This window comes from Polistes canadensis, unplaced genomic scaffold (genome assembly GCF_001313835.1).
Source record: "Polistes canadensis isolate GaletaPanama2010 unplaced genomic scaffold, ASM131383v1 scaffold_190, whole genome shotgun sequence".
NCBI classification, from domain to species: Eukaryota; Metazoa; Arthropoda; class Insecta; order Hymenoptera; family Vespidae; genus Polistes; species Polistes canadensis.
Window position 1 is genome coordinate 79203 of NW_014569737.1, and position 19052 is coordinate 98254.

General features: G+C 28.5%; 1 protein-coding gene across 10 annotated transcripts in view; it reads right to left on the bottom strand.

Annotated features, from left to right (window-relative positions):
* Positions 1-4143: 4143 nt before the first annotated feature.
* Positions 4144-19052, bottom strand: part of LOC106789558 (retinoic acid receptor RXR) — a 51246-nt gene continuing 36337 nt past the window's right edge. For 7 of the 10 annotated variants that reach the window (XM_014753881.1, XM_014753882.1, XM_014753874.1 and 4 more), the window contains 5 exons: positions 11373-11502; positions 10903-11067; positions 6368-6674; positions 5444-5769; positions 4144-4492 (listed from right to left, as the gene is read on the bottom strand). In XM_014753881.1, coding sequence (XP_014609367.1) covers positions 4219-4492; positions 5444-5769; positions 6368-6674; positions 10903-11067; positions 11373-11502 — 1202 coding nt within the window. In that variant the 3' untranslated portion in view covers positions 4144-4218. The remainder of the gene's footprint in view (positions 4493-5443; positions 5770-6367; positions 6675-10902; positions 11068-11372; positions 11503-19052) is intronic. The other 3 variants (XM_014753878.1, XM_014753879.1, XM_014753877.1) reach the window with 3 other exon arrangements.

Genomic DNA, 19052 nt, shown 5'->3' on the forward strand with positions numbered 1-19052 from the left:
GGACATCCTGCATATATTAAACTTGGACATAAATTAATTTAGTTTCATCTATAGCCAATACAAATTATTTTTGTTTTAACCATGCAGTATGCGATGAAGTCGTAAGATGCAATCACAAAGATTATAAGTACAAAGATGAAAATACACGAAAATACCACTTTACTACGCATCCCATTCTATTACTCTACTTAGAGAAAGACTTATTTCAAAATAAAATAGCAAGCACGCATAAATGTTATTATTATTATTATTAGTAGTAGTAGTAGTAATAGTAGTATAGTAGATCATTTTTATATATAGTAACAAATATTATTATACCACTTAAAAATATTACCTCACAAAACTTGTTGTCGTAATATTAAATAAAATGGCAACGGTATTACGAGCGTTCTATCACAGCGTAAAATCTCTAAAAATTGGGATGATTAAAATAACAAAAATAAATCTTTCTCCATGTAGAACCATCAATTATTATGTAAAATATATCTAAATACAAATTGTCAGTATTGTACCATTTCTACTATTGAAAAAACGTGGTAAAAGCATCAAGATTTACATCAAAGATAATCGTACTCTTTATATCTCCTAAGTCGAAGAATAATTCTTGATGGATTCCATTGTTTTTAATTACATATTTTAATATAGTTTGTTTGTTTTTTTGTTGAAATTTTTTTTTTTAATGCGTTCGCTTTATTAAAATCTTTCTTTCCTTTGTATCTCTTACCTTAATAATGTCGAATCGTGTATATATATTTAATGTTAAGTTCATTTTTTTTGTAGTTAGCTTTAATACTCTACTATCGATCACTACTGAAATTTGTATATCGTTTGCGAAAAAGTTCGGTTTATATTATATTCATATATATTCATATATATATTCATGTATATCTATAGATTTTTGTTTTCTTTTTTTTTTCTCTCTTTTAACATTTATAGATTTATATGAAACTTCATTCACAGGTAGCATTCGCGCCCACGAACCCTAAGTGATCATCGTATCTTATTTTTTACTTTGAGGAGCTTGAAAAGAGGTTTACGCAAAATGCGTCAATAGTTGGGAGGTAATTCTGGTCAGTGCTTTCAGTTTCAACGATCGAGCAGAATTAACTAACAATTATGAAAAGAAAAGGGTAAAGAATAGTGTGCGACAATCTATTTTTTTTTCTTTTTAGATTTAAGATATGAAACTACTAATTGCTCTCATAAATATTATTTTGAAACGTCGATAGCATCGCATTATTATTATTATTATTATATCTCACGATTTTAATTAAAAGAATCACAGAAATCAGGTAAAAAACAACAATTTCTGTTATCCGTCTTCTATACAGGCTATTACGCATTATTTTTTAAAAACGAATAATACTCATAACTGGCACGGCAGGCATCTGAAATGAACCGTAACTCCAGCTTTGTTTATGAAAAAAATTAAGAATTTAATATTGTGTTTCTTTTTTGATGGTAGGCATAACATTAAAAACTCTCATATCAAGTAGATAACAATAACCAACAACTAACAATCGTAGGCATTCACGCAAAAATAGAAATATGTTTAATAATATATAATAATATTATTATAATTTATATTATCGAAGTGTGTGTAAGTATGATCCTTTGCCTATGAATACTAGAGTACTAGAGTTAAATAGTGTCAATGACTAGAGCTGAAAGATTTCCAAAAATGTATTATTTTCTATATAATAGTAATAATATATATAACTTTAAAGAAATTATTTAATATATTAATTAAATACTATTATATATTCAAATTTTAAATTAAAACCGTTTGAGCATATACGAGTTCGAAAGAAGGGACACTATTTACTTGATATACTCTAATCATTTTTTTCGAAACGATCAACATTTCCCAATAATATTCAATTGTCCAATTTATCTTCCTCAAATAATTAAGATAATGATTAAATAATTTTTAACATTAATTTATTTCTAAGATCATTTAATTCGCCTGAATTCTCAAAGTCCTTCAGCTCAAATCATATCTCACAGAGTTCTGTTAAATCGCTAACAACGAGAGTAAGGGTTTTGCCTTAGTTACGTTCTACTACAGTATAATTTCTACGTTTCCAGGTTGAAAGAAAAAATCGGTTATTTGACAAGGGGTGTCCTCGCAAAGATATTCAAAGCTTATAAACTTTTGAATTATATCATTTCGTGTATCGCCGATTAAAAAGATTTGATACTTAAAAAAGAATCTTATATTGTAATTGATTAAACAATAAGATTTCTTTTTTGTTCTCTACCCTTGTAAATATAATTTTTTTTTCTTCTTTTTCTTTTACATCGGACACAGAAGACAGAGTTACACTGAGAAAACATGGTTTTGTTCTTATTATTTTTCTTTTTTGTCGTTTTTGTTCTTTCTCCTTTTTTTTTTTTTCTTGTTATTGTTGTTGTTGTCCATATCATTATCATCATGCCATTTACGAGTTAGAAATTTTTCAACAAAATAAATCTATCGACTTAATAATCATCATCTTATCGAAGAATCCCTAAACCCTTGAAAACGGATACTCATTTGTCACAGTTTTATTTTATTTTTTTGTTTTTTTGTTTTTATTTATTTTCTTTTAACGTTTCGCTTACGGACGACGAGAACAATGTCGACGACGTACGCGGTTAATAGATTAAAATTAAAATTATAGAAAAAAAAAAAAAAAATAAAAAAGGAAAAGAAGAAAAAACGAATCTACGTTACACAATCAGTAATTTTTTTTTTATAATAATTGGTAAATTTGATTTCTTTTTTGTTTCTCTACATCCTAAAGTACAAAACAATAAATTATAATCTACGCGCGCGCGCGCGCGCAGAAGGACACGTGTGTTTTTAGCTGTGTGTTTGTTTATATTTAAATACATTTATGCAATATTATAGTTCTTTCATAAAAAAAAAAACAAAAATTATAAACGATTCGAATCGAGGCCGAGTTGGAATGTACTAATATTCATATTTAGTGATACACACATGTAAACTGCATCCATAAATAACATATGTAAAAATGAGGAGACTCACGTACGTGGTTTTTGTTAAAAAAAAACAAATTATCAAAACTAAATTAATTTCGATATAAGTAAAAATTCTCAAATATATAAATGATTATAATATAAATGATTAAGAATTAAAATACGTTCTATCGAACGAAAATAGAGACACGATTAAAATAATATAATTATAAAAATAGTTATAATATTAATTATAATACTAATAATATTAATAATAATATTAATAATAATAATAACAACAAATAGGCAGTAAAAAGATAGTGATGCAGTTACATACTTTGTATTATACGACGCGAAGATTTTGTAATCGGTGTTGTACTTCATAATAATAATAATAACAATTAAAAAAAGGAAGTGTTGACAATCTCATAGTAATAACAATAATATAAAAGAGAAGTCAATTTATAAAAAAAGAAAAAAATTATCTAGGCAAACAATGAATACAAAATCACCAAAAATCAATGTCTACCTTGTCGTATATTTGTTCCGACATGCTCTCGATACGAATCGGATTGAAATAAACAAATAAAAAAAAAAAAAAAAWAAAAACAAAGAAAGAAAGAAAGAAAAAAAAAAAGAAAATCTTCATCGATCCTTCGACGACATAGAAATAATTCGCAATTTATTATTTATTTAAAAAGGGTTCTCTCTAAACGAGAAGGTATATAAATAATAATAAAAAAAGATTTACGAGAGAGAAATAAAAAGAAAGAAAGAAATATAAATTATGTAAGTAATTTCAATTTCGCTCGGGTTTATCATAAATATATGTAACAAATTTTTCAATATTTATGTATGGAAAGAAAAGAAGAGAGTTTAAAAAACGAAATAATAATAATAATAAGAAAAAGAAGAAGAAGAAAAAATAAAAAACCGTAAATTCTCTATTTTAATATTCTTCAATGTTGTTGTTTTAATATTGTTGGTTGCAATTGTAGCAATTGTTGTAGTATGGTGTTAACGTATAGCTCTGTTTTCTTTCTATAATTTGTTTTCCTTTCTTTTATTTTGTATAATCCCATAGTTAATCATATCTTTCTATCAAGCGTTATCTCCTTCTTTAATTTATCTTTCTTTCTCTCTCTCTCTCTCTCTCTCTCTCTTCCTATCTTTCTTTTCATCTTTCCTTTTTTTATCTCTATCACCTTTCGTTTAGAGATCGGTGTGCCCCAAAGTGCGGCACACCCTTTGTTGCTCCTAAGAATCCGAGGATGTCTCCAGCATCTCCATTAGGAAGTCGTCGATTGGTACATCACCGATCAGCTTGTAGAAGAAGAGATGTTCGAGACATTTGAGGCCGATCGAACGAATGGACGGTAAGCGAAGTAATAACTTAGCGAATCTTCCTGAATCGTTCGGACAAGATACACGTGTATATTCTTCTAGTGCTGCGTAAATCTTCTCACGTAGAAGACCGACCTCTTGGATGGATTTTAGACCTCGTACATCAGGATTGAACAGGATTATTGATCTATTGGAATATTAGAAAAAGAAAAAAACAAAAGAGTAAAGAAAAATCTTAAAATTAATATAAATTATAGTGTAATAACAATATTTGTGTGATACGAGGGGATTGGTTCAAATTTTGATTGCGCACAAATTGTGCTTTTTTTTGTTAGGATGGATAGTGTGTGTTATAAAAAGATTGAGCGTATAATATAATATATAATACAATAATAATATAATAATATTATAATAAAAAACTAGTGTGTGTACTTATGTATGCACATAAGAAGCTATACTTCTTTAGCGTACCAATATAACCTCAATAACCTCAAAAATAACTTCAATATGCCTGCGCATCGTAAATATCGACAACTTCGTGGTGTCGATTTTTCGGTCGCATCTAACTTCACTTTCCAAAACGCGCCAAAAGAAGTATAACTTCAATATTATAATAAAAAAACTGGTGTGTGTACTTATGTACGCACGTAAGAAGTTATACTTCTTTAGCGTACCAATATAACTTCAATAACCTCAAAAATAACTTCAATATTGCCCGCGCATCGTAAATATCGACAACTTCGTGGTGTCGATTTTTCGGTCGCATCTAACTTCACTTTCCAAAACGCGCCAAAAGAAATATAACTTCAATATTATAATAAAAAAACTGGTGTGTGTACTTATGTACGCACGTAAGAAGTTATACTTCTTTTGCGTACCAATATAACCTTAATAACCTCAAAAATAACTTCAATATGCCCGCGCATCGTAAATATCGACAACTTCGTGGTGTCGATTTTTCGGTCGCATCTAACTTCACTTTCCACAAAACGCGCCAAAAGAAGTATAACTTCAATAAAGTATCATTATATCTCAAATATAAATTGGAATATATTCATGAAATTATATTCTAATAATATTTTCTATAATTTTTGTTTGTTTTTTTCTATATATAGATTGGGATTAAATAGTGACTGACCTGAGACAACCTAATTCAGTTTTGTCCATCTTCATATCTCGCATCTTGGTTACAAGTTCGGATAGGACGTGATCAAATATCGTGCCTACGCCAGCCTGTTGCGCCGAACTACGGTAGATGGTAATACCAGTTGCCAAAACAATACCATCCTTGATACCAATGGAACGATGAGAAAAGGATGCTATCAGCAACTCGTTCCAGCCACCCCTTAGTAATAGCACTTGATCCTCCAACGGTAACGAGGTAAAATGTGGGATGTGTTTAGCCCATGCCACCAGCTGGAACAGCTGTTTGTTCGTAGCGTTGCGAATGTGCGATATTGCATTCTGTGTATCAACACAGGATGGCGGATTAATTTATAGGATGGGAAAGAAAATAAAAGAAAAAAAAATTAAAAAAAATTAAAAAAAAAAAGGTCAAGAGATAGAAGGATATATATGGGATAGATGATGGATAGATAAATTGATAGATGGATTATCATTTTATTACTGGCTTAAATTCCTGAAGATGCAATTACGTACAACTATGGTAAAAGATGTTAATTACAAGTGCCAATTTATTGGATTAGAGCATGCAAGTATTTTGTTTTCTTTAAATATAAATAAAAGAAAGAATAATAATAAATAAGGAAAATAAATTTGTAAAGTAGAATTGGATTATCAAATTTCAATCTATTGATTTTAAAAAAGAATAAAGAAAGAATGGTTATAACTATGGTCAGAACATATATAAATTGTAATAAATGACTAAATCATTAGATTGAAATTTAGGTTCTAAAAATGTTGAGGAATAATAACTATTTATAAGAATAACACACACACACACACACACACACACACACACACATGGAATATAAGCATTGTATAAACGACGGACGATGTAGTAGTATAAACGTGGATGAAAATGAAATTGAAATAACTTTACCTCGTAATTTCCATCATGCTCGACCTTGCATTCAACTCTCTTCTCAGCTTCTAAAATACGTTCGATCGGCATATCAGCATGAAGACTGCTTGTACTCTCAACCTCGCTTTGATCTCGTTCCTTGGTACGTTGTCGTTCCTCTTGTACAGCTTCTCGTTTCATTCCCATGGCCAAACATTTTTGATATCGACAATATTGGCAACGATTTCTTTGTCTTTTGTCGATTATGCAAGATTTTTCTTCGCGGCACGCGTACGAGAGATCCTTGCGTACGGTCCTTTTGAAGAATCCTTTGCATCCCTCGCAGCTGAAAATTTATTATTATTATTATTTCTCTTTTGTTATATATATTTTTTAATAATATTTATTTATATTTGTTTTCTTTTTTATTCGTTTGAGCTTTCAACCATTCGTTATTTTTAAATGTCAGAACTTTCCAATATCCATTATCTGTTTTGTTTTTGAAATATTCCGTGTAAAACGTGATTAGTTAATTAATTTTAATTAATGAAAGTTTTGTTCACTCGTAGCACTGGACTAATCTGTTCTTTTGAAATTTCAGAATTTCCATATAATCTTCTTATTTTATTTTATTTTTATTTTTATTTTTATTTCTTGTTCACACGTAAATATTATATTTGTTCGATCTAATCGATTAGTTATAATTAATTAAACTTTTGTTTATAAAAAACTTCGAACCGTGGTGATTTATACTCGGCAAGATTGATATTTAAATTTACGACAATCTGCTTTGCTTATAACTTTAAATCAATCTATTGCTTTTGAAAATGTTAGAATATTTCATAGATTTTTTTTTATTTTCATCTCTACACATTTTATGTTATAGATTAATACTTTAATATAAACATTTTTCATTCAAACTTTCAATCAATTTTTAGAAATATTACAACATCCATCATTTCTTTCTTACACTTTTCCTTTTTTTTTTTCTTATAGACAATTAACTACAAACTGTTTCTCTCTCTCTCTCTCTCTCTTTTTCTCTTTCATGAATCACGTTTACTTAGTTTTTGAATTTGGATTATATCCAAAAGATCCCGACACTTAGACTCTGCCAGGAAAACAAAACGAACATTCCACGAAATGAATTTATTTTGGTTACAGCTACACTAGAGCTTCTCATATGTTATTACTTTTCAAGAGCAGATCTATTAATTATGATTTTCTTATTATTTTCTATTAATCTTTCTTTCCTCTCCCCTATATATACATACATATACATACACACACACACATATATATATATATGCATACATATTTTTTTGAGTAGAGATATTCACGTCAAAGATAATCATTATCGGATACAACGTAGCGTAACATAACTTACATCAATGTAACAACTACGAGGACGGATGGAAATCGAGCATAGAGAAGTCAACAGAGAAAAAGAGAAAGAGAGAGAGAGAGAGAGAGAGAAAATATAGCGTGCAAGGGAGAGGAACCTTGGTAATGGCCGTGATTACTTAATTAGCTGCCACTGGAGTAAAGTGCCTATAGGACCATGAGAGACGGATATATCGCCATCTCTTTCACTCACATACATACACACACACTATATACTCAAAACGCACGTGCACACACATATATGCATATATGAGATATACACGTGTATACAGATTGCTTATAAAACCATGAGAATCATATCGGTATCTCTCTCTTTCATAAACACACGCATATACTTACATACGTACATAAACATATGTATACATGTATAAACTTACATATAAATGTGTGGAATAGATATATATCTATGTATGTATGTTACTTATAGGATCAGGAGAGACGTGCACATATCGGCATCTTTCTTTCTTTCTTTCTCTCTCTCTCTCTTTCTCTTTCGTATACACACATTTATATGTATGTATATATGTAGGTGTAGGATATAGATATATGTATATATATATGTATATATTGCAATCATAGCACATAGGAACTACGGCTGGGTAACCGTCCTAGCCTCGTGAGCGAGCTTGTGCAACGCACGATACAAGTCCAAGGTTAACTTAGATCTGATGCAACGCGAGAAGAACGACGACCATTGTCGAGTTATGAGAGAGAATTTGAAAATAAATGATCTCTCCTTTATTATTATTAATAACTATATTTATGTTTTTACTTACATCATAAGAGAAAGAAGGATGAGAGCATAATGATAATTTTTTGATTGTTTTTTTGTTTGTTCTGAATTGTGAAAAAGTTTGTAATATAAATTTGAGTATCCCTTGAAATTGAAAAGAAAGTAAACGAAATTTGCGTTGTTATATTAACAATCGATATTTTTTCTCGTCTCCGAAGTTTTAAATAACAAAATTTAGTGTGTGTGTTTTTTTTTATATACGTTTACACGATCAAAGATTGTTGCTTAGATTCGAACTTTTTTTTATTTGTATATGTATTCTTTTTGTTTTTACTATCTCACAAAGTGAGTTTAGTGATAGAAAAAAGATAAAACGAAATAAAGAGAGAGAAGGAGAAAGAGAGGATGCTTTTGATGTTTCAGAAGAAGTGCAAAGTGCTTGCACAGATGGCATAAACTTACTTATAGTATACTATTTCCACATGTAAGCAAACTTGTATAGTCACGTGTGAGATGAAGAACCAACGATATATTATATATAAAAAGTATAACACATACACACACACATATATATATATGTGTATATATATATGAAATTCTTTTCGAGATATCTTATCAGTTCTTTTTTCTTTCTCTGTCGCACGATCGTGTATTAACCTTTTTCAAAGTTCTTATTTTAACTATAGGGTGTCCTATAACTGATGATACAAGCTAACAACAAAAGGAGTGATTCTACATGAAATATTAATTGTATGCCGAAAATGTAGAATTAAATTCGTTCGTATAAGGGTTACGATTAATTTTAGAAAAAAATAAATTTGTGCATTTGTCGAGTTGCAATTCTGAAAATTAAATGCACTTGTTTAACCTTGATAAACATAAGAGTAGTATACCGACATTATTTACAAATATGTTAAAAAGTACTCGTGTAAAAATAAAACCATGTACGAACAAATTTTATTTGTTATTTGTAGATTATCGATTTTAATTTTTTTACGTAGAATTATTTGTACAACCAATTACAGGACACCCTGTATATAAAATCCATTTCTACTGTATGTGATTATTAATCCTTGTCATGTAAAATAATTATATGCGATTACTTATAGTATTTTTTATTTACTTCTTTTTTAAACGATTTTTTTCTGTTTCACCGCATTTTTTTCTTTTTCTGACGTTAAAAAAGCTGCTAGCTCGTATAAAATCGTTAATTTAATTAATTATGAGAACACAATCAGTATACCCGAGTCAAAGTTCATTGCCAAAGTCTTCATTACGGGGACTAGAAAATGATTGTTCGATCGATCGAACATAATCGCTAATTTTTATAATATTATTTTAATAATACACAGTAGATATTTGTTTTAAATAACAAGAAAGCTGTTATTGAGAATTTTATTTAAATTCATTCGTTACTTTGTTTCTTTTGGGATCATAAAGTCATAACAATATATTATAGTTTAATCTATTTTTTTTTTTTAATTTAATAATGTATATTGGATGGATCAAAAGTTTTTAAAAGTAATTTAAATAATTAATTACTTCTTTCTAACACAAAATCTTTAAAAATTATTAATTAGATTAACAATGTTATAAACAATGTTTGCAGTTTAATTAATTGAAAAAAAGAATGATGTGTTGAGATGATTTGTAACAAAGTAATCAATTTTTAACATCACCTAAGAACTTTTGATCCACCTTGTATATTGTGTATATACGTATATATGTGTTTCTTGATAACCAGCCATTTTCCTTCCTGATAATTCTATCTCGATGCTGCTTTCACAATACATCCATATATATTCTTTCGCATTCCATCTTTATTCCATGCGAATTTTTCTTACTTTATTACTCGGCACAAACGCGCGTGCAAGTACATTTTTCTGCATTGTAAAAGTGCATCCTTGTTCATAAATTATTCTAATATCTATTTCAAGAAACACACACTCGTTCATTTCTTTTCTAAGATATAAAATAATACTTTCAATAATAATTTTCTCAATTATTGCAATTAAAATTCACGCGTGTTATATATAATTATAATCAAATATAATAAATAATAATAATAATAATAAAAATACTATCGAATATATGTTTTTTCAAATAAAAATTTATAAATGATATACAATTTTTATTTTATTAAATGATAAGTTCTACACAAGTATTGATTTAAAATTGATATTAAACAATTGTAAATTTGTCGATTATCAATGAACTTTATTTCAAAGTAATTTGTATAATAATATTGAATTTATATTATAATATAATTATAAAAATGTCGGAATTTAAATGTAACGATTATTTTCTATTTTTCGATTATTAAATATTACGTAAAAAAAAAAGAAATAAAGACACATAGTAATAATAATAAAAATTAAAAATTAAAAATTCAAATTAATATAATCGATATAATTAAATGTATATATAAAATTTTTACCTGTAAACACCATAATGTTTGCCACTAGCTCGATCACCACAAATCGAACAAAGATGTTTGCTCCCTGACAGAGGGTGATTAGGTGGGTATGGTGTAACCGCTTTATTCTGTCCACTTGGCGAGGTACTCAAAAGGTTGCTGTGACAACCAGCAGCGTTGAAGGATCTTTTACATGTAAAGAAGAGAATAACAAAAATATCTACGGGTATCGTTACGACCCTGGATAATGAATAAGAGACCCATAATATACATTTTTTTTCTTATTTTTTAATCATTTTATTCATTTGGAAATATCAAATATCAAAATCCACCCAAACACCCAAGTTGTTACAAAAACATTCAAGTTCGTAACGACCTACTATAAAAACGTACTAAAATTCAACTAAAAATGACAAATTTGTTAAACTTTCTTTTATATAATCTTTTTGTTATTCCTAATTTTATTTTATTCTTTTTATTATCAGACTTACCCTGGACTGTTAGGACCTGAAGGGCTGAAGTTTCCTGGATTTATTAGACTAGCCGTATCGGGTTTGATGTCCAGTGGACTCTGTGGACCTACTGATGACATCGACATGTTGCTATTATCCAGGCTTAACCCTGAAAAAATTAAGATAAGTACTTTATATATATATATATTATACAAAACTATTATCATATCAAGTTATTATCATTATTATCTTTTATGTATGACAAAATACGATGTATCTTTGGTGTTGTTATAAATAATCAATAAATAATACAAAAATAGGAAACTATCTGGATGTTATAAAAGACAATTTACAGTTACAGGAAGAAGAATAACATGTTGTTAAATGTGAAACGTGATGGAGAAGTATCTTCAACTAAACAACGTTCACGTGCTGGATCATCGTTGTCTATTGATCGATCGATCAATCGATCTTTCTTTATTTCATTCTTATTTTTCTTGCTTGCTTGTTTGCTTGCTTGCTTGGTTGCTTGGTTGCTTGCTTGCTTGGTCGTTGTTGTTGGTACCTTTCCTACGTAGTTGGAGAAAGCCAAGAGGAGGACTCGCTTCAAGGCCAACGAACATACACGCCATCGAAAGGGACGATCGTTGATTCTCGATCAGCACGTTCAGAGAAAGGAGAACGTATGCAAACCGATTTTATGGCAGGTGCATGCATCGAAGAAGACTATCTTCCCATCGAAAACTCTAAAGGGTATTTTAACCTATACTCGAATATAATCTATCATGTTATTTCTCTCTTATATATATGAAAATATTTTATTTAATATTTTTTATTTACCTTATTTTTCATTTTATTTTCAAATTATTGAGACTACTAATTTTAGTAGTTATATTTAATAATAAAATCAAAATAGGGAAAGAGCTTATTTTTTTTTCTTTTTTGTAAACTAATTTTAATTAAGATTGCAAATTTACAAATTTAATTAATAATCTTATAAGTGAAAATTTTTTTTCTCAGATATATAAAGTATAGAATTATTATATTATGTTGTACAAGTTGGGTGAAAAGTTTTTCATTGTAGGTGTGTTGGTATTAAAAAATTTCGTAATATGTTTCAAAAGTCTCGTAGATGAAAAAAAAAACAAGAGTAATTAGAAATTTTGTACAAATAATTTAGAAAAACTTTTACGCTTGTATATAATTATTATATTAATCTATTGTGCTTTTTTTGTTGTTAGAGGAAGATCATATTGTGTACCATCTGCCAGTGAAATTCAGAGAAAAAAGAAAAAAAAGAAAAAGAACAAAAGGAAATTGGAAGTAATGGTCAGTGAAGAAAGTTTTGCATATGCTATCCATAAGGCATAATGATGAGCAAGTTTCGTGAGCTTGCGAAAAGACGAGGGTATTCATTATAAAACCTTTCCCCCTCCCCTCTCCTCACCCTTCTTCCTTTTCCTTCTCTACTTCTGCTATTTTTAAGCCGAAGGACAACGAGGATCAATGCACTTGCTTGCATATTATTTTTTTTCTCTCATTGTTTTTATTTCCTTACCTTTCGCATTTGTCGAAGTAAAAATCGTGTCTAAAAACATTCATTCATTAGTCGAATCATTTTGCACCAATCGATTACGTTTTACAAAATTTTCTTTTATTAAATATATGGCAGATTAAAACACACAAAAATACAAAGAGAAAAATCAATTGTCATTATTTTATATCAAACTTATTATATATTATCTTATATATGAATTATTACATTTCAATCAAATCGTTTCGAGAGATTCTTATCTATTTAATTGGTAAATTATTTTACAAATTTATAAAAAAAGAAAAAAATAGTCTGACAAAAAAATGACATTCAAAATTTCATCATTCTGATCAAAGTCTATTGCATCTTACAATTTAAAGTGGTTGATAACCAAATTGATAATTAAGGAAATGAAATGAAATGAAATTGTTCAAATGAAAAATTTTGAATCTACGAAGGAAGAAAAGAAAAATAATAATAATAACAATAATAAATAATAAAAGAGGAATATAATGATGGTAACAAAGAAGATTAATGACATTTTAATTGAACTAATGTAAGACAAAAACGAGACCGTAGTCGATGAGAAGAGACAGTGTCATCGACGTGGATGATAACCGAGAAAAAGACACACTACGGGGTGTAAATTAAAAAAGAAAAAAGAAAAAAGAAAAAAAGGAAATGAAATAAAGTAATAAAATGAGAAAGAGAGAGAGAGAGAGAGAGAGAAAATGAGATGAATCAATGTAGAAGAGGGAACGCATTAATACTAGTTGTTGTTGAAGAGGACACGTCAAGTGCATCGGTAATTCCACTGACTGACGTCAGATATTTTTTTCCTCTTTTTCTCTCTCTCCCTCTTCCTGTTTTTAATTCACTTGAGAGTTATGTCTTTGCTCACTTTGTGAAGTGATCGAAAGAGGGTTGGTGGGTGGTTGGTTGGTAGATAGTGGAAGTAAACGTAGACTCGAAGATAACACCTTTATCGTGATTCAATCTTAAATTTACATGTTTGAAAAAAAAAAAAATGATGTTACGTCAATGGAAATAAATATCTGTCCTTTGTATGCGATTAAAAAAAAAAAAAAAACCGGAAAAATGAACGAGAAGATACCGTCGATATCGGTATCGAAATTATTTTGATCGTCGTAACAAAAAATGATAGAAAATTAGTTCAATATTTTGTTCCCTTTACAATTAATTTTCGTATAAGATGTCAATCGTTTGTTGGACAAAAATTTATTTAACAACGTCTATACTAATGTGGAAAAAAGGAAAAAAAAAAAAAGAAAAGCTTCATATTGAAATATTTAAATAAATATTTCATAAAAGTTTTGATCCATTCGGTAACGAACGAATTGTTTCTAATAAAACAAATTTATTTTTGTTATTTTGTTAACGAAAACTATAAACGACGAACGGACAATATATTATTATGTTCATTATTTCTTTGGAAAATTGTCTAAAATTATTACATGGTCAAATAATTTAAATCGATAGTGCATAACGCGGGTTGATAATAGACGATAACGAACAATAATAATAATAATAAGTAAATTAAATCGCGACAAATTTATTTTCGCATAACAAACATAAACAATAATTAATATTAGAGAAAAAATATTATAATTAAAATATAATTAAAACACAGATTAAAATCGTACGAAGTGATAATAAATTACTAATAGAGAATCGAGTTATTTCAAATGTAATTTAATATCTAATGAAAACAATGCGCATTAGTATATAATTATTATCACGTATGAATATTAACGAGGATGCACACCTATTAGAATTATAATACACAAGTATTATGACGCACATGATCGAATAACATAACATTACGACGAACCACGCATTTGTCCTGCGCGTGCGTGTGTTAAAAAAAAAAAAAAGAAAAAAAAACCAAGAAAAGAAAGAAATAGAAAAAAAAAGAGGAAAGAAAGAAGAAAGAACAAAAAAAGAAAAGGTTGAATATTTTCTTACGTTAGCCGATTAGATTTGTATCGAGGTCGTAACTCTCTCTCTCTCTCTCTCTCTTTCTCTCTCTCTCTCTCTCATGGCAAACGTACGTACGTACGTAGTTGTTATTGTCTATTTCGAGTCCGTCGTGTTGCTCGATGCATGTCTCTCGTCACTGTCATTTATTAAAGCGCCAAGCAAGCCATTGCTTGCTTTAATTACGCAACGAGTTCGCAAAGCGACGATGGAAGGTCGTCGACAGCCAACCCACGATGACGAACAACGTACGACGAATGACGATTCAATTTTGCAAACGACTTCAAAATCTTTCTTATATGTGTAAAATCAATCTAATTAGAGAAAAAGAAAAAAAGAGAGAGATAGAGAGAGAGAGAGAGAGAGAGAGAAAGTTGAAGATTGTTGATTATTACCCAGGGGGTGAAGGAAGGGAGGGGGTAAAAGAAAAGATCATTGATTCGTGATTAATTAATGTTACTCTTCCATTTCATTTCATTTCAATTTGTTTTTCTTCGACGAGAATTGTCATTAAATAATAGGTAATTTGAAAGTGAAAAATGATCATCATCAACGCGTCTATTTCAAGCTCGAGTCGTTATATAATTTCGATCAATGACTTTCGTTTCATTCGTTGGATTTATTTATTTACTCTTTTTGTTTGCTTTTTTTTTCTTTTTTAAGTACGAATGGTAGAAGGAATATAATTATTTACGAGTGGTATTAGTCTAGGGTTTATAACTTTAATGTTCATTTTTGTGAATAGATTTCTAATAATTTAGAATATTTCTTCTTCTTCCTGATTTTATTAGGACTTTGTACTGTTATAATAGCTTTTTTTTTATTGCTATTTCTAGGAACGAGTTATTGAATATTTCATTATATTTAAATATAAGTTATTATAAATAGTAACTTATATTATTACTATAGTATATAAGAGTGTAATAATTATTCTCTTATAGATTAATATTTCGAACATACTTTAAGCTGATCACGTGAATCGTGACATTTTTATATAATTTTTTTATTTCACGGTAACATATACATATCAAGAAATAAAATATCAAGCAACAGTATAATTCGTTTCACATAATTTCACTCGTTATCAGTAAACTCTCTCTTTTTACCATCGAAGCTCGCGAATGCTATTCGTTTCGTCGGATACAGACCATAAATGCGACTTTGTGAGAATGCATTAGAGTAAACGAGAAAGAGAAACAGAATGTGTGAGTGAGGTGGTAGCTCGGAAGAGGACGAGGACGAGGACGAGGACGAGGACGAGAACTGGGCGGGAGTATCTACAAGGCCAAACCCGGGTGACGTTACACACTATGAAAACTATACATATATATATATATGTATATATGTGAAAAGTAGTGGTCGGGCACCTTGACCAGACGCAAACAGGCCGGTGCAACGTTCGAAAACTTGCCTACGTCTTCTAACAGGATGTATCATCATCCATATCGCATAAATTGTCCGTTAAAATTTCGTCGAGACAACAACCACATGATTTTTATTGTGAATTATTTATTAGATAATATATTTTTAAACTTTCTCTCTCTCTTTCTCTCTTTCTCTCTTTCTAAAATATCATGTATTTGTATACCGAATTATATCTGTATTTTGTATATCAATTTTGTTCCATTCTTATTTATATAGAATTTTTATTTATTTTATTTTAAAATATAAATTTTGGAATTTTATTTCAGAGATAAATTGTAATTTGCATAACATTTGTAAAAATAATTTGTAATATATTATAATTTTATGGCTGGACACACACGAAAGAAAATTAGAGATTACACAGGAATTAAAAATGAATTTTTATATATAAGCGTATATAATATTATGTTTATTATTAATAATTATTATTCTAATTATAGATGATGATGATGATTAATCATATTTCTGTTTATTATTTTTATTTGTGTTTACCAATAAAATTTTATAATTATTGTTAGTATTAAGTATGGTTATATTAAAAGAAACTTTGTTTTACATAGATGATTGAACAAAAAAAAAACAAATTAATTAATTTTAATGTAATAATTGTAAAATATATTTAATAATTTAATATATATCAAGAGAGATTGAATTGAACATTTTAATCGATAAAGTTTTTTCTTTTTATACATTTTTTTCTTCTTCTTCTTCTTCTTTTAAGAGTTTTTTTTTACAGAATTTAACGAGAAGATTAGAAACGTCGTTAAGATGACGAGAGATACAGAAGAGGGAAGATAACAAAAAAAAAAATATATATATATATAAGAAGGAGATTAGAAGAGTATTCGATACTTCCTTTAGGGAGAAATAATAGACGTGTCGAACGTCCATAAAGAAAAAGAACTTTTTTTTTTCACAAAATGTTTTTCTCTATGAAACTTGAGACGGTAATAAGGGCGAAAGCAAAAATAAGATACTTATGATAGTTGTGTGTATATACAATAACAGGAGAGCAGAAAGTTAATACGATGAGATGGTAAAAAAAAAATAAGAGGAAAATAAAATAGATGATATATGATAGATTATCTGTTTATACGTGCAATTTGAATTATTTAATATTTTTCTTTTTCTTTATAATCTTCTTCTTCAAACAGAATTAATTAAAAAATCATACCAAATTAAGCCATTAACAAAACTATTTGATTTTAAACGAATTAGGATTAAAACAATGTTTAATATTTGTACTCGAGTTTAAGAAAAAAAAAATATCCCACACACACATGTTTAAAAGAAAATAATTTTTCGTTCGAATAAATTATTTTTACCAAAAATTATAAATGAACGATTTGCAAAATATATGTTGTCCAATTAACGAAAAATTTTTTATATTGCAAAAAAGAAGTAACATTTTTTGGTAGTATAATAATTGAGTCGATAATTTTTGTCATTTTATTTTTTTTCCCTTAATTGGCGAAAATTTAATTTTCAGAATGACGAAGTAAAACAATTTTTACAAAAGATTGTGAAAAATTGTAAGCTAATATTTAATCTGTGTATATGTATTATTATGTGGGCGTGTGCATGAACGAAGTTTTTAATGAAAACGTTTCCTCCTCTTGACTATTTATTTTTCTTTCCTTTCATAGATCGACACGTTGAAGGCTAAAGGGAGAAAGTAAGCGGACGTTGAACGTCAAAGTTCGACCTTAAAAGGGTCAGCCTTTAGGTGAAAAACGTTTCGAACCGTGCAACGAACTCTTACTACGGCATTACAAATGATAAAATCGCGTGGAACATTAGGGTGGGCACGTCCATTAGCATTGGACATTAAAAGCTTATATATATTTTGTTTCTTACTTTTTTATTTATTTTTGTCTGGTTATCATACCATTAAAAACATTGTTTGTTTCCTCGGAAACAAAAACTTTCATTAATTCCTTCCAAATAAATGATGTCACACAAATTTCGTTAAATTTTATTTACTATTATTAATATTATTAAATAAAATAAATTCGCGCGTCTCTCAATAAAATATATTCATTTTTATTTTAACAATATACACGACAATTGTTGATATAATTATATAAATTCTTCACATGTAATTAATTCTTTGGCGTGATCATATTTCAAGATACCAACACTCGTATATCATATCTAATATTTAATTTTCATTAATTTCTTCTATATTAGTTATATAACAAATAACAGAATTAAAAAGAATACTAATTAATTCAAAGAACACAATAATATAATTATATCTTACAAATATGTATAATATAACAATGTGAATACCATAATTATTTTATATTACAAGACAAATGATATAAATTCAAATTGATACACAAGAGTGTACAGTAACATTAATTAACTACAATAATAATTATAAACATGAATTATAACTAAAACGTATTTTCGCAGATATAAAAATCGACACGTTACCACTTTTTAATAGGAAAAAAACAAAAAATATAGTCAAATAAAAAGAAACAAATTTTAATCGCGAATCACAAAAAATCGGAGTAACAAATAAAAAAAAAAGGGTGAGGGGGAAAAAAGGAAGAACATTGTTGAGTCCAGAATATAGCTGGAACCATAATCGAGAGGAGAACTGGCAAAACGAGGGATAACTCGATGCAGTCGAGAAGACTGAGTCGTTAACACGAGCGGTGCACGTTCCACGATCCAAAGCGCTAAGTTTAGATCCCGATGTGTACGTGTGCATAAGCGGTGAATTAAGAAAATACTCGTTGAATGCATCCAGG